General features: G+C 40.2%; 1 protein-coding gene across 1 annotated transcript; it reads right to left on the reverse strand.

Moving 5' to 3' along the window:
- Positions 1-14,992: 14,992 nt before the first annotated feature.
- On the reverse strand, positions 14,993-15,985 carry LOC148132797 (endogenous retrovirus group K member 24 Gag polyprotein-like). The gene has a single exon (XM_087954803.1). The coding sequence runs from the start codon at positions 15,983-15,985 to the stop codon at positions 14,993-14,995; it is 993 nt and encodes a 330-aa protein (XP_087810929.1).
- Positions 15,986-16,371: the final 386 nt, after the last annotated feature.

The following is a 16,371-nucleotide window of genomic DNA, read 5'->3' on the forward strand; positions in this document are numbered from 1 at the left end:
TCATTCTTAAGTATTACTAATTCATATTTGCAAGACTTCAATCTGGAATTACTAGAAAACCATTCTAAATCCTCCCATTTTAAATACATGATGGGTTGAGATGTCCTCAGGTTATTCTGTAATTCTATATGAAACAGATGATTTAACATTCAATAGATATCAAGCGCTTTTTTGTTCAACAATGCACTTCAAAAATCATTGAGTTTAATCATTAGTGGGAAAAGTCATTTCATATCTACCATCTTATTAACTGAAAACTCATATATAAAAATGATGGGCTGCTTGTACCAATCTCTGTTATAGAACACCAACCAAATCCCCCTGCATGTAATTTAACCCCCAAAAAATGGAAAGAAAAGAAAAAGAAAAAAAAGAGCTGGAGCTTAAACCTTAAACACTTTTGATATATATTATATATATATAAGATTGGCTTCATCCTGAATTCCAATCTAAAATTGCTCAATCTGGAAATACATTTGGAGTCTCTTCTAATCACAGGAGATGTGTTCTGAATAGGACACCCCTCTATCAGCAGCTAAGTCCCTTGTCATCCTTCTCTACTAGTTTTTTGTTTTTTTTTAAAGAATCCCTTTCAGAAAAATTCTCATCTTCTACTAAAAGAATGGAGCGGGGGAAGCTTTTTCATACAGAGTGACAGGATTATGAAGTGACCCTGTGGGTCAGAAGAAGACTTTTCCTTTTCTCATCAAGGAAATCAATTTCCAAGTCTGAGTCTCTTAAAATAATATATTCTTATGGCATGCATACAGCTTTTTTTTTTTATCGGCTATGAAAAGAATAAGAGGTAAAGAGGATCAGGGGTGGCAATAGAATATTATAATCTGCCACACACACACATCGGTCTTTTGCTACATAATTCCAGATAAATTGAGGATTTACATATTTAAGATTAAAGGGGGGGAGGAGGAAGTACCAGAACAAAAAGAGAGGGCTGTAAAGATATTAAATTGAAGAAGTTAACTATTAAACTTTAGTTTCATATAAAGCACGTGCATGCAAATAAAATCCATACATTTTTTACCTCCTAAACCTTCTAGTACTTATTTTATAGACTGCAAGTGTTGATTAGGAAAAACTAGGCTAATCCACAGCAGAAATAAAGATGCTCCCAGCTTTTGCTGCCTTTTCCCTTCCCTCCCAAGCCTAAAATGTTCCAAAATACCAATTACCATGGCAGGAAACAGTTAAATGACTCCAAAAGCTCATACAGACAGCAGATGGAAAACAGGAGGAAACCAGCTGGAAGTGTGTTTCCCTTAGAACTGATTTTTTAACAGCCTTGTGCACAAATAATGTCTCCCTAACACAGAGATAAAAATAAAACATAAATATTTAAAAGGTGACTGGTCAAAGCAACAAGATGGCACCCGACTTGGGGCAGTCGGTTTTCTTGATTCCTCTGTTCTCAGAGTCTGTTGCACTCTTACAAGTACTGTGGATTAAAAGTTTTTTTTAATGGTAACCTTAGCTTTAACCTTAGTACTACCATTTAATTGCTCATTTTTTGTGCTCCTGAATGTGTCCAGACTCATGACTATAGCAATTAAATGTTTAATTTTGGAAGTAGTGCTATCTATTTTGGAGGATTTGTCTTATTTATAGCCTATTAAGAGAATTGCTTCCTTGTCATGATGAGAGGGCTTGAACCCACCAGGGACCCTAATAATGGTACCATGAGGAAGCATGAGCTCTTGGTGTTGTCCCTCTGGCTAATAGAGTTGAGGGCATTGGGACTCTGCTTGCACACAGGCGGCCATAGGAGAATTAACTTCAAAACCAAATCCAGAGAACAATGGGAAACTAATTCTGTGTTGTTGCCAAGCAAATTAAACAGATAGATCCTTGCTTAGCATTTTTATGGTGTCTTTTGAATAGTGTGTAAATGCGGTTTATCTCCAAGTGTCTATTGATGGCTAAGAGAAAAAAAAGACCCAAACATGTGCTTTCCAGCAGCCAACATCCAGATAATCAGGGATTAACACCAGACAAACAATCAAGCAGAAAACAGGATTCTAATTAAGGAAGTACAGAGGAGAAGACCACACCCCTACCAACATTGGTAGGGCAAGCTAATGTATAATAAAAAGGGAGCACACCTCATACTCACTAGCACTGGTTATGTTACATAGTGAGGTAATGGAATAGCAATAGCACCTAGACTCATATGCCGCTTCACAGTGCTTTACAGCACTCTATAAGCAGTTTACAGAGTCAGCATATTGCCCCCAACAATCTGGATTCTCATTTTACTGACCTCGGAAGGATAGAAGGTTGAGTCAACTTTGAGCTGGTGACATCAAATTGCTGGCAGTCCACAGAATTAGCCTGCAATACTGCATTCTAACCCCTGGACCACCACGGCTCCTCAGAAATGTCTGCAAACAAACAAGCTCAGAGAGTACCAAGGACTCTACAGTTCAATCCTGAGCTATATTATGTTCCTCCTCTTGAAATAGTTTTGTGCTTCTGAATCAAGCCTAATACCTGGGGTCTAAATGACAGGCATAAATCACAAGGGTAGCATCTAACTAGCTAACTTTGAAGAAAAGCAAAGACCTGCTTTGCTCCCTCAGGCCTTCTTTTTCAAACTAAACACAACCTGTATTGTTGCAGAAAAACAACAATGTGTAAAATATTCTTAACACATTGGCTCTTTTAATGTAATATTGAAGATATAGAAAAGGCCATCAAACTGTGAAATTTTCCTTACCAATACAAATGTTTTTGTCATCTCTTGAAAACTACTTCCATTCTTGCATTCACTGATAGGCCTCCTTTCTGTCTATACATGAGCGGTCAAAACTCAGGCCTCAGTGCAGTGTCTTTAGCTCCAGATAAAAGAAATTAATATAGTTTGACTTCTGTATTGATTGTCCGTAATGTTTCATAACAATCAAGGTAAGCCTGACCCAACATATAAAATAAATCATCCTACAGAAAATTTAATCACTATACTATGATTAAATACCATGGCGTCCTTTATTTCCATTTGCCTTTCCACTGTGGATGTAAGAAGTATGTAACACACTTTAGCATAATTGAGATATTAATTTCTTTTATTTCTTTTTTTATATTTCACCCATTTACCTGAAACATGGGTTCTTTGTCATTTAAGTTTACATCCTGGAGTAGAGGACAACCATTACATCTATCATCCCCAAATCCACATTGGAAGGTACTATGTTGTGGGGGGGGTGAATATGGGAATTATGAGAGTTTTACTCCATCGTATGTTGAGGACATTAAGTTATATTCTGAGTAATCTATTATAAATCCTTCACATCTCCAGTTGATGATTGGACTTATATGGAGCTCTAACCCATAATGTGTTTAACTATGAGATTTAAAAAATCATAATTATACACCTATGAAAATCACTACTATCAGTTGGGGCAATTATATTGAAAGATGATCGCACAGATTTATTCAATATAGATCTATCAGTTCTAGTCTTGGTGATTACCTCCAGAACTGAAGGCCATTTGCCCTAAAGACCTGTATAGAGACTAGCAAAGGAAGATATGTACCATTCTTGCATGTTGACAGTGATCTTTCCAGACTGTGACCTGGTTGACCACTGAGCATTGAACTAGGAGAAGATTTGGTCTGATCTTATAGAGTTCTTTTCAAGAAACTCACGATTCCTCTATAACCAAACACATCTGCAATACCTTTAAATACCTCATCTATCCTTCTCTTTTTAGAGGAGAAACTACATTGCTCTTTTCCTACATGCCCCAACATTCAAATGTTAACCTGTGGGACATATATCACCAGAAAAAAATTCCAAAATCAACGGAAAAATGTGCTAAATGATCCATAGCTTACTTCTGCCAATTGGCATGGATGCTTTCCAGTTTGTTCCAGATTGTTCTAAAGAAAACAGAACTGGCCACTGATTTTTGTCTTCATGGCACAGAGGTCAGAAAAGCCACTGATTAAGTTCAAGCACAAGTACCAATGAGAATTCTTTTCAGTGATCTTCACCTTGGTGGAAAAAACTTTTTTATGGTTGAGACTACAGTTACAAATATACTCTCTACTTTTATTACTGTAGTAATGAAAACCTGATGGGACAATAGTTTCTATTACTGACTCATGCTTGTCAAAGTGTCAACTGTTGATTAGGGTAATTAATAAACCATGTGTTGTTTTATAAATAATTGCTGTTCTCTTTGCATTGGGAAGTATTACAAATATGCTGATTTTTACATTCAGCCTACCATACAAGCAATGTTCAGCAAACTTCTTCTATGGAAGTGCCAAAGGTGTACGGCTGTTTTACATGCCCTGCTTTGGTTACCACTTTTAATAGTATGGTTGTCACTGTTGCTTTTATCAGCAATCATCTTATCATTGGCTGTTAGCCATTAACCCCCCACCTCCCAAAAGGAAGAAATTAGCGGCGCATTTCATAGTGCTATTGATAACAACGGAAAGCTTCATTCGAAATATGGTCTGATGTACTTCTTAAAGAAAGGCAAGAAAATGAATGAAAGAGGTGTTTCTTCTCGTCTTCATCTCCCTGAATGAACAGAACCTTTTAATGGTGGTGGCATTTTGTTTTGTTTTTCACTAAATGTGAAGTGTCTAATACTAAGTGTCTGTATTTATTTTAACTACTTTCAAATTCAGATGATTGTGGAGATGCAGTATCCTCCACTATTGCCTCTGGCTTTTTACATCTTATATCTATCAAACAAGGGCAATACTCTTCTGAGTATCAAGACCCACACAGGCATTGTGTCAGCTGGAGAGCAGAACTTCTCTTCCCTTTCCAACCCCAAAATCTGTATCAATGTTCCCCAAAGATAGGGAAAATGTAAAGCTACTTATGAGCCTTATCTTCATTGACTTTCCAAAGGCTCACTTTTACAGGGTTTCATTTTTGGCTGTATTCTTGTTAGTAAAGAGACTTTCATAGTTGATAATGGGCCAGAAGATTCTGCTCTGCATTGTTGATCAATAAGCTGAAATATACATACTTCTACATTCTGTAACTCAGGATGATTTTTTTACTGAATTTCTTAGTATTTTATTTATTTATTTGATTTATATTGCTGCATATTCGCCCATTAGGCAGTATCCTTATAGCTCAGTTCATGGATATTTTTAGTCCTATTTTTAAAAAAACAAATCAAAAACCTAACAAAAGAGAGCTTTAATAAGAAGAATATAAGTATGGCATTCAGTGATAGCAAACTAGTGCTGGGAGAATGGATTTAAAATCTAATAGCTATTACCAACTCAATCAATAGTCAGTGCCCAAAGGTAAATCAGAATTTTTCCACTCTATTTTGCCTGTATCTGTTGCTCATCTGAAATTAATATGATTGCTGGAATTCTTGTGCTTTCATGTTCTTCTTAACTAATATTAATATTAGTTCCATATTAATAGTCCCAATATTAACAACCAAAGTTCCCACAGACTTCTTCTTGGCATTAATAACTTCTAGTACAGATTGCTACCAGAGAGATTTGGCATTATATGCTTGCAACTACTATAAACGGATATCCTCTTTAAACTGGGTGAGGAGATGTTCGTTGACTTCTATTATCCTTGACCTTGGCCATGGTCTAATGGAGATATCCAATAACATCTGAAGGATCTTTAAAAGTTATTTGGATGAAACACTTTTCATTGTTTGCTAAAATTCAAAATAAAGATAAAACGGCAAAAATTCATAACTTTATGGATATAAAGGTTCCTTACATGCAGCATTTAATCCCCTGAAATCAACACATATCCTTAGCCCACCATCTTTTTTTTCCTTGAAGCAAAACCAGAGCTGCTATATGCAACTAGGGGGCAATGGCTGGGGAGGGGGAATCCCTGTCAGACGCGAATTGCCAATAAGCCTTGGTGTTGGCTTGGACTCCTGGGGAGGGAGCCCTCTTGGGTATACTGAAGGCTGGGAAACAGGGGATTAGGTGGGGATCGGTTGTAGGAGAGCTGGCCCTTTAGCATATAAGGTTTAAAGCAGGAGTGGGATTCAACTGGTGCTACTACCAGTTTGGTGACTACATTTTGTGCATGCATGCACACTTTGCGTGCACGCACATGTGTAAAAAACCTTAAACTGTGCCACCTGGACTGCTGAAAAGCGCTGCGCGCTGGTGTACAGCATTTGAAAAGATTCTTTTTTCCTGCTTTTTCAACCTCAGCTGTGCCACGCAAAGCAGCTGAGGTTGAAAAAGCAGGAAATAAAGGACAGGTAAGAACCTGGGCAGGCGGATGGGCCAAACAGCAGCAAACACAGAACCGGTTCAGTATCTGCTGCTCTTCAGAGCTACTGGTTCTATAGACCTGGGCAGAACCGATAGCATCCCATCCCTGGTTTAAAGGAAGCTAGGCATAGTAATAATAGGAAACAGTGATTGGGAAACAAGCGTAGGGTAGGGTTAGAGGCGATTAGGTGGGTGAGGTAATAGAATAAATTGCACTGGAAGGCAAACGCGCCCAGCACTAACCTGGATCGGAAGTAAACTGTTCTTGCCTAATGCTGTGTGCGTAGAAGAATAAAAGTACTTCAAACCTTCTAGTTTGCTGACTCATGTTTCTTATCTATGAATATCCAGACCAGCGACTGAGATTTATATCTGAATTTATACAGTTTCATCAGTTTGACTTAAAAGGTATATAGTAGTATATCACCACTCTGGAAAGCAGGAGTGTCAAACTCACAGCTAGCGAGCCAAATGTGTCACGTGCTGGCCATGCCCACCCCCAGTTTAGTGAAGGGGGAAAAAGTTGCAATAGATCACGTAACGATGTGTCATCATGAATTTGACACCCCTGCTAAGAGGAATGTACAGCCATTCCTATTAGAAACTAGTTCTCATCATTTATATACTAAACCCTTCACATGACTAATATGTGAATAGGACTTAGGAAAGCCCATAATCTAGTCTCCTATGGGAGCTTCACTGTGTACCATGCCAAAAATCTCTTCTGAATAGCAGATTGTGAAAAAGAAATCTAGAATTATAAAAAGGTTATCTGATATGTTAATATTCTAGATGAAGGGAAATGAAACACACAGATTTGAATTTCCATTTTCAGCAATATGAAGGCAATGTCAAGATGCATGATCAAAAGCCCACTCATTCTTATGTGTATATGACATATGTGACACATGTCAACAAGGAGCAGGGTTTCAAATGTATGCCTACCATATTGATTTTTTTTATTGCTCCTCCATGCAAATTATCATGCCTGACATTCTTATATGTCCTTCTAATTCTGTGCATGCTCATCTAAATTATGATGGTAGTAAAAAGGGAGAATATTATGATTTAGATATCCAGGAGATACTGGAAGTCCTGTGGTAACATAGGACTTTCACATCAGGGTTCAAAAATCTGGTTTCCTACTGGTGGTAATAAGGAGTTAGAGATTTCTGTATTGTTTGTTGTCGGTAATTCAGATTTGTGTAGCCCAGCTCTTATAACTCTAGGTAATGCCAGGGCCAGTTTGAGATATTTTGCTATGTGGAGTATTAAACCCAGTGCAATGCTTAAAGCTCTGGATTCGGACTGGGAAGAATCAGATTCTACCCCACACACACACTTCTTTTTTTTTTTGAGGAACTCTGTTTTAGGACTAATAACTTTTTATTTGCACAATTATTTCCCAAGGCAGTTGTGCGAATTAAAACAGGTAAAATCTAATATTAATTAAACTTTTAATTATTAATTTTGTTGTGTATTGGACAATTTTTAATCTATTGGGAAAGTTTTGTTATATTGAATATATTGTTGTAAGCCATTGTGAGGTTTGAAGATTCTGTGGCATACACATTTAATAAATAACCATTGACGTTATAACCCATAGTTTCTCTACAACGAGTTGCTGTTTGACTGATCAAGGAATAGAGGTAGGAGGGACCTGTGTGGGCGAGAGCAGAAGGCAGGATACATATAGGAGGTGGGGGAGTGGGGATGGAAGTCTCAGGGAGAGAAGGCGAGAGAGAAAAAGACCACTGACAGATGGAGGCATTGCCTTGAGCAGGGGAAATTGTCAGAGGGGAAAAGAACTGTGCTTTGTCTTTGAGTGGCAAATAAAGGCAGAGTTAGAAAACAAAAATGCGTGGACCCAAGGCAAAAATAAGATTTGGTGTAATTGAAATGTAAGTTTAATTAAAGAAGTTAATAAGTTACTAATTTTCTCTTTCTGTCAAATTAAAAATTCTCATGCAAAGGCAACATCTGCGGGACCCTAGGTAGTATCATTCCCTGGATTTTGTGAGGGAAGAAGGGTGCAACATATGACCTTCCCTGGAGTTTTGGTTGAACATCTCTCTTTTAGAGCAAAGCATAACCATTTTAATTTTTAAAAGTTCCATCTACTTAATTCAACTTTGGGAACACAGTGCATATCTGTGTAACATTTAAAATTTGTCAGTGTGTTTATTCATGGCTGCTCCTTTGTACAGAAGAGTTGCCTTCAGAAAATGCCCTTACAGCCATCAAGCACCATGGGGCTGATGAGTTGCGACCAGTAAGCACCTGCTTCACTACTGACGTTGTCCAGAAAATGTCCTGGAAAAAAACCTATCCCCTATAGATCCTTACCATGACACAATCATTTTCTTGTGATAGATTCCTTATTGCAGGCAATCTCAATATTGAGAAAGTTTGGGTGAAAATTGTTCCTCTGACTGCTTTGGAGAAGCTAAGTTTGACATTGCACAGAAGCTGAAGGTAAACATCATTTGTGCCTGACCTGCTTAACCTTTGCAGCTGGATCATGTTGGGAATTCCTTTTGGCATTGAAAAGGTTAATTGTATCCTCTGTGAGATATAAACTTAGGTCAGAATTATAGGAAATAAATATACCCACACCCCCACACACCATTACTCATTCTCAACATGTTGGAAGGGCATTGGTTTACAGTCACTTTTTGTTGGAATTATCAAATCTGCTCAGGAAGCTTCATTAGGATATTAAACAAGACTTAATAAGTGAAAGTGATTTGCATTGCTGATAATCACAAGCATTAATCAAGGCAGCTTCTGGCTCTTGTTCTTTCTCTCCCTCCCTCCCTCCCTCCCTCCCTCCTTCTCTGTGCAATATGCTTCACATTCTATTGTAAAGCCTCTTTACTTCTGTGTAGTGTCTTAAAAAAATGTTTCATTTCTGAAAGCTGTTTTTATAATGATTCCCTTAGCAAAGATCACTATAAATAAAGTGCAACTCAGGCTTCAGCTTCACCCATCAATATAATTAATACTGTGCCAGGTTTGTGGCCAGGATGTGGAGCAGATGTGTTCTCATTTGTCAGATGTAGGTTGCACTTATTTTAATAAATCCAGACAAAGTAACTTTGGGAGTCAATTAATGGTTTCTCCTAGCTGAATCTGAAGTTAGGGCATTAAAATAAGATGGTTTTTGCATAGTTTTTAACACTACCTTCTTAATTTGCTATATTGTAATCACAGCTGAAACGTGGATCTAATTGCTTTGTGGGTATATGTAAATCAAAACCATTAATGCTAACATGGCTTGTTTTATTTTTGGGTTGGCTATTCCACACTCACAATCATATTTCATTGTTTCTGTAAAAACATGCCTTTAACAACCTATGCCATAGCCCTACAAAATATAAATGTTCATGGGTTCAATTGGGAAGCTTGTTGTTTAGGAGGGACATAGAACTTCTCTAAGCCAGCCCTTTAGCTCATGCAGGTGAATCATTTAAGAACTTACATGAATTTCCCAAAAGAATAAATTACAAAATAGCAACATAAGCTATTTAATTCCAATACTTGAAGTGAATCAGGAAAATAAAACTGATAGTAAACAACTGCAATATTCTATAACAGCAAGCAATCAGATAACATCAATATGCAAACTAAAAATCAATGGAAACAGAGACAACAAAGAGAAGTCAAATCCGCTTTTATAAAGAATGCAGAGATGAAGTCACTGCTGAGAAGACCCTAATTTTCAGTTCAGTAGCTTAATTAAAGTTACTGATAAACACTTATATAATGACTCTCTCACTTGCCTGGGAAATTGAACTAGAGTCAACATCACTAATTCAGACACCTATGAATATTATGATTTCATTTTTTCTTAAATTTATATTTTAATTTAAATAAAGTTAATATTTTATATATTTGGAGACTTCAAGGACAAATGGAAATCTCTAGGGAGAAATGGATGGGAACTGAAAGGCAAAACATGAAAACATGGTTATAATCCAATATTAATCATTGTTTTAGGTGTTTGTTCCCTTTTTGGGGAAGTCATAGGTATCTATATTTATTAGAAAATAAAACAGTAATTCAAAGGATGGTTCCACACATCGAGTTAAACTATTTGTCTGAAGCACTCCATTATGGTTGTTAGAATATATGGCTTGGCAATCCAGGCTACTATAGTTTATTCAACCTAGCATGGTTTAGGGGTGCTATGTGAGATGACTTACTTCATAGGCATGTGTTACGTGGTTGGAAATTATCTACTGGAAATAAGCTGAACAAGCCTGATAAAGAGGCAGACCAACAAATAATGGCATTTCTTCTCATAAGAAGCTTCCTTGTATCAAATGAAGATAGCCAAGTTTTCTCCATATGGCTCTTGTCCCCCAAGAAATAAAGCATTTGAGATTCATTCATGTAACTCCTTTCATAATTAATTGCCTAGCCCTCTGGTTTGAAGGCCAAAATCAGTTTAAAGGTGAAACTCAAAAAATTAGAATATCATGCAAAAGTTCATTTATTTCAGTAATGCAACTTAAAAGGTGAACCTAATATATGAGATAGACTCATTACATGCAAAGCAAGATAGTTTAAGCCATGATGTGTCATAATTGAGATGATTATGGCTTACAGCTCATGAAAACCCCAAATCCACAATCTCAGAATATTAGAATATTGTGAAAAGGTTCAATATTCTAGGCTCAAAGTGTTCCACTCTAATCAGCTAATTAAGCCATAATACCTGCAAAGGGTTCCTGAGCCTTTAAATGGTCTCTCAGTCTGGTTCAGTAGGAATCACAATCATAGGAAAGACTGCTGACCTGACAGTTGTGCAGAAAACCATCATTGACACCCTCCATGAGGAGGGAAAGCCTCAAAAGGTAATTGCAAAAGAAGTTGGATGTTCCCAAATGCGGCTTTGCTCCGCATATGGAAGGCTTCTCACTGGGTGGTCGAATGCATCAAGAAAGACACCAACGCAAGTTCTATCTTGGGTGAGCTGCCCCGATCAGAGTTAGGGGAACTCTTTTTATTAAGAACATACAAAAGAGGTGAGCTCCATCCAATCATTATGTTACATGCGTAGGAATGTTAGTGGATGTATCGCATCTTCCAATCACAATGCCATGGTAAATTTAAACTAGCAAACCAACGCCTGCCTTTCAGTTAACTGCCCTTGTGACGTGTTAATGGCCTTGTTCCTAGTACCTGCTTTCAGCCTACGTGAGACCTGGCATGTACTGGAACTATTGAGGTTGCTCACGTGAGGCTTGGCACACAATGGAATTGGCCCATTACAGCATCTCCTCTGTTTTAGTTTTATATGGAGGAAATTCTTCTGAGGTAGGGGGGAAAGATGTCCCCAGATGCGGTGCAGGTCAGCAGGAGGGGAGTGCCTGGCATGAAGTACGTCACTTGAGATGGAATGGAGACCTTGGAGGCATGTGCGGCAAGAAGGAGGAAGAGGGTTGGCAAGGCAACGGGACGAATCATGTTGATATGTCTGCAGGTGGTGACTTTTCTACCTTGGGGTGGTATGGTCTGATGTGCCGTCCAGGAACCCACAGGACACGATCTGGAAGCTGGATGGCTGCGTAGCCACGACCCCAGGTGAGGAGAGCAGCAGGACCCTTCCAAGTAGGGTCTGGCAGTTGGCGGTAGTATACCTGTGGTTTGGGAGAATCAGGGGAGGGGGGGAGGAAAAATGTCGCTCCGCTGCTGTCATAGCAGGGGTGCCAGAGAGGTTGAGGAAGTTGAGTGTATAAAGACAGAGATTAAGGGTGTCTTGCATCGCCGGGAGGCCAAGGGTTCTTTTCCCTTTGATCAAATGTCGTTCTAGCGCTATTTTTAGTGTTAAGTTGGTTCTCTCTACCAGGGCTTGTCCCTGACTGTTATAAGGAATCCCAAATTTGTGGGTAATTTGCCACTTAGCGCAAAATTCTGACATAGCTGTGCTAGTGTATGCAGGACCATTATCTGTTTTTATTTCATTTGGGCGTCCCAACGATGCAAAAGTGCGAATGCAATGATTGATGACATGTTTGGAGGCTTCTCCTCTTTGCGGAGTCGCCATTATAAACCCTGAATAAGTATCAATTGTAACATGCAGATACTTCCAGGGGGCAAATGAAGGAAACTGAGTAACGTCCATCTGCCATATTTCACAGGCTTTCAACCCGCGGGGATTTACCCCTAAGGGAATGGAATGGGCTTGTTGACTACAGGTGGGGCACTGCTGTCTAATGGCTGAGGCTTCGGGCATAGTGAGGTTGAAATGTTTCATGAGAGCTTTGGTGTTTTGATGGAAATAAGAATGGCTCTCCCAAGGAGTCAATGTGTGTGATGTCATGATGCCTGCAGCCGCTTGATCAGCCATATTATTGCCTTCCTGGAAGATTCCTGGGAAAGGTTGGTGGCTGCGGATGTGTGCTACAAAGAAAGGGTGTTGACGCTGTGCAACAAGGTGTTGTAATGTAACAAAAAGAGAGAGGAAGTTTTTATCAATAGCAGGAGAGAGGTAAGAATCATGGATAGTAGAGACTATTTGGGTAACATATAGGCTGTCTAAAATCAAGTTGATGGGTTAGTTAAAATTCTGGAAGACTAATATGGTTGCAGCAAGCTCAGCCCTTTGTGGTGATGTTTGCACAGGGTGGTTTTAGTGTGCCACACCCCATTCCTTTGCCAAGCGCATGCCCTCGTTCCCTACTGCCATCAGCAAAAATAGTCAAGGCGTTGACCAGAGGCCTTTTGCTGATGGGAGAGGAGAAAGAAATGGGTATTGTCCGAATGATTTGAAAACGTGGATCAGCGGGCGGGTGGCAGGAAACTAGTCCAGGCCAGTCGGCTAAGGCAAACTGGATTTCTTGGGAGTTCTGGAATAGAGGTTCCCATATTTGCAGTGAAAAAGGGATGAAAAGTGTGGAGACATCTATTCCCATAAGTAATTTTGCACGACTCCTACCTTTTATGATCAATTGAGCCAATTGAGCTGATTTGGAAGTGATGGAGCATCGTGGCGTATGGGAAAGATGGATCCACTCTATGATGTGGAGTTTTTGGTCCTTTTGAGTTACTGCCGCGGTCATAAGCCTCGGGGTGGCCAAAATGACCATATCTAAAGGAGTATTGGCAGTAGCTCTGTCTACCCATATTTTTCAGATATTCTCTTCTATGAGAGTTATTGCTTGAAGCTGAGGTTGCTGCAAGGATATTATGTCAGCAGGCTTTTTCCCCCAGGTAAGGGCCTCAAACAGTGGAGAAAGAATATCAGTGGTTAAAGACAGGAAAGGTCGGGCCCAGTTAATGGTACCCAGATATTGCTGAAGTTGAACCAAGGTGGGTTGAGAAGACAGAGACAGAGAGGGAAGTGAAGGATAGGCAGTAGCAGAAAGCATTCTATAGCCCAGATATGCGTATGGAGTTAGTACTTGCACCTTTTCAGGTGCTATGTACAAACCTCCTTCTGCAAGAACGGCTTTCAGGAAGGAGAATGAAGTGAACACCGTACCCGGTGGCCCAGGAGCTGCAACAAGGATATCATCCATGTAGTGATACACCAGAAATTGTGGAAAAGCTGAACGATAGGGTAGCAAGACATTATTGACATAGTGTTGACACATGGTGGGACTATTAAGCATGCCTTGAGGTAGGACTTTCCACTGAAAGCGGGAGGAGGGAGAGGAGTTGTTTAAGCGAGGTAGTGTAAAAGCGAATAAGGCACGATCTTGTTCATGCAGAGGGATAGAAAAAACAACAGTCTTTTAAATCAATGACCATTAAATCAAATTTCTCAGGGATGATGTTGGGATTTGGCAGACCACATTGTAATGCCCCCATTGGTTTTATAATCGCATTCACGGCTCTCAAATCACATAATAGCCTGAATTTTCCTGACTTTTTCTTTATAACAAATATGGGGGTGTTATATGGACTGACAGATGGTTCAACGTGCCCTTTGACAATTTGGTCCTGAACAAGTGAGTGCAGGGCCTCTAGTTTGTCTATAGTGAGGGACCATTGATCTACCCACACAGGTTCTGTGGTTTTTAATTGCAGCCGTAGTGGATTTCTAGCAAAAGATTCCATTAATCAATAATGAGTCTTGCATTAAGTTGAGACATAAGATCACGGCCCCACAGGTTAGTATGCAGTGGAAGGACCAAAGGTTGGAGGTAGGCAGTGCGAGAAATATCAGAAGAACTCACCGGTAGCCAGTGTTTGCTACGGTGGGCGTGCTGAACTCCTCCCACTCCCCGAACGGCTGGGGCAGTTTCCAAAGGCCAATCGTCCGGCCACTCAGCCGTTCGGATGACACTTACATCAGCTCCAGTATCTAAGAGACCCGAGAAGACTTTGTCATGGATTGTAAATTGTAACACAGGCCTGGCTTGTTCTACTGTCTGATGGACAGTAAATGCCCATGCATCAGCTGTTTTAACAGGTACTGGAATAGCAGTTGCTACTAATTCTCCCTTGCTAAATTTTGTGGGAGTATTTCCAATTACTGCCATGGCTACTGAGGAAAAGTCGTTGGAGTCTCTCAAAAACGGAGAAGCAATGATTCCCCTTGCCATGAGGTCTCGGATGGGATAGATTATGAGGGGTGTCATGGCAGGGGGGATCGTTTTCAGGCATGTGGGGAGAAAGTAAACAGTGCCTGGGATGTCAATTTCCATATCTTCGGAGGCAATTAGGTGGAAAGATATGGAGTCAGCCTTTGGAGTGGGGCTGGCTGATCGCCCCTCCTCTAGTTTCCCTGTGGCTAAGAATTGTTGCTGCGACACTGATTTGCCCAGTGGTACCCTTTCTTGCACCTGGGGCATATCGTCTTAGGCTTGGTGTTGTTTTGTGTATTGTCTCTGGTTCTGCATTGTGCCTTAAAATGGCCAGGTTTCCCACAATGGAAGCAGTTTCCGGCCGGCCTGTTCTGAGAATTTGCTTGCTGCAAAGCCATAGCCAGATGCTCCATATTGTAGGAGACAGTCCCCACGATTCTGCAAGCCTTTAGATAGTCCGAGAGGGAAACCCCCCCTCGGGCAGATAGAGGCTGCAGAATCCTTTTGCAATCCTCATTAGCATTTTCAACAGCCAGTTTTAACAGAAGCTCTCTACGGGCTTCTTCATTAGAGATTTGCCTATGAATGGCTTTCTGAAGCTCCTCTATGAACTCGGCATAAGGCTGATTTGAGCCTTGAATAATTTTTGAAAAAGATCCTACGATGCCAGAGGTAGGATCATCAACTTTGTCAAGGGCTTTGATTGCTATGATACTAACAAAGGTAAGGGTACGTTGTGGGAGTGTCGCCTGAGCTGCTAAGTCCATAAATTGACCCATACCACAAATTTGATCCGCTCTCGCGACCACACCATGATCGCGGGCAAATTTTTCAGCTTCGGCGTGAAAGTCTGACTCCCAAACAACGTACTGTGGTCCTGTCAGTATCATGCGAAAAAGATCCTTCCAATCTTGGGGTAACCTGAAAAAGGAGGTGCTGATGGTGTTAATGAAGCCTCTGACATATGGTGCCTGGATGCCGTACATGGCCACGGCTTGTTTTAAATCTCTAATTAATTTCATAGATAAAGGTTCAAGTCTAGGCACCATATTTCCGGCTTCATCCCCTTCATATTCAACGGGACAGAGAGAGAGCTCCTCTAGAGTAAGAGAGCCTTCTCTGCGTCCCTGCACCATGGCTTGTGCGAATGCTCCCATGGGTGTCTGATCCCTCACGGGATTTGAGTTAGGAGAACTCATGGGTTCAGGAGCAGTGGGGGGGGAGCTTCTAATGGGAAAGCGTCCTTTGTTTTGGTTTCAGCTGTATAGGGAGGAGGAGGATCCCCCTCAGGGGAGGGGGGCCTTGGTCAGCGCTGAGCCATGGATTGTTAAGCATTCCATGACTGTCCTCCACGTGGTCAGAATTTTTGGTGGAGCCCTGGGATTGCTATGAAAATAGTCACCCAAACGTTGCCATGTGGAAACTTTCAAGGACCCTTTATCCGGATAAGCCGGGCATTGCGTGTAAATGTAAGTCAAAAGGGTAATAAGGTCCTTCTTAGTTGGAATCAGGAGCGTTTTGCCCTGATTCCCAAGAATACGAATTGAACTCTTCGTTAATTCTCCTAATTCCTGCAAATGTGCTA

Source organism: Notechis scutatus, chromosome 1 (assembly GCF_049901735.1).
Source record: "Notechis scutatus isolate UNSWTSFEM ecotype Mainland chromosome 1, rNotScu1.2, whole genome shotgun sequence".
NCBI classification, from domain to species: domain Eukaryota; kingdom Metazoa; phylum Chordata; class Lepidosauria; order Squamata; family Elapidae; genus Notechis; species Notechis scutatus.

Coding starts and splice junctions, on each gene's coding strand:
- LOC148132797 (XM_087954803.1), bottom strand. CDS start 15,985: ATGAGTTCTCCTAACTCAAATCCCGTGAGGGATCAGACACCCATGGGA.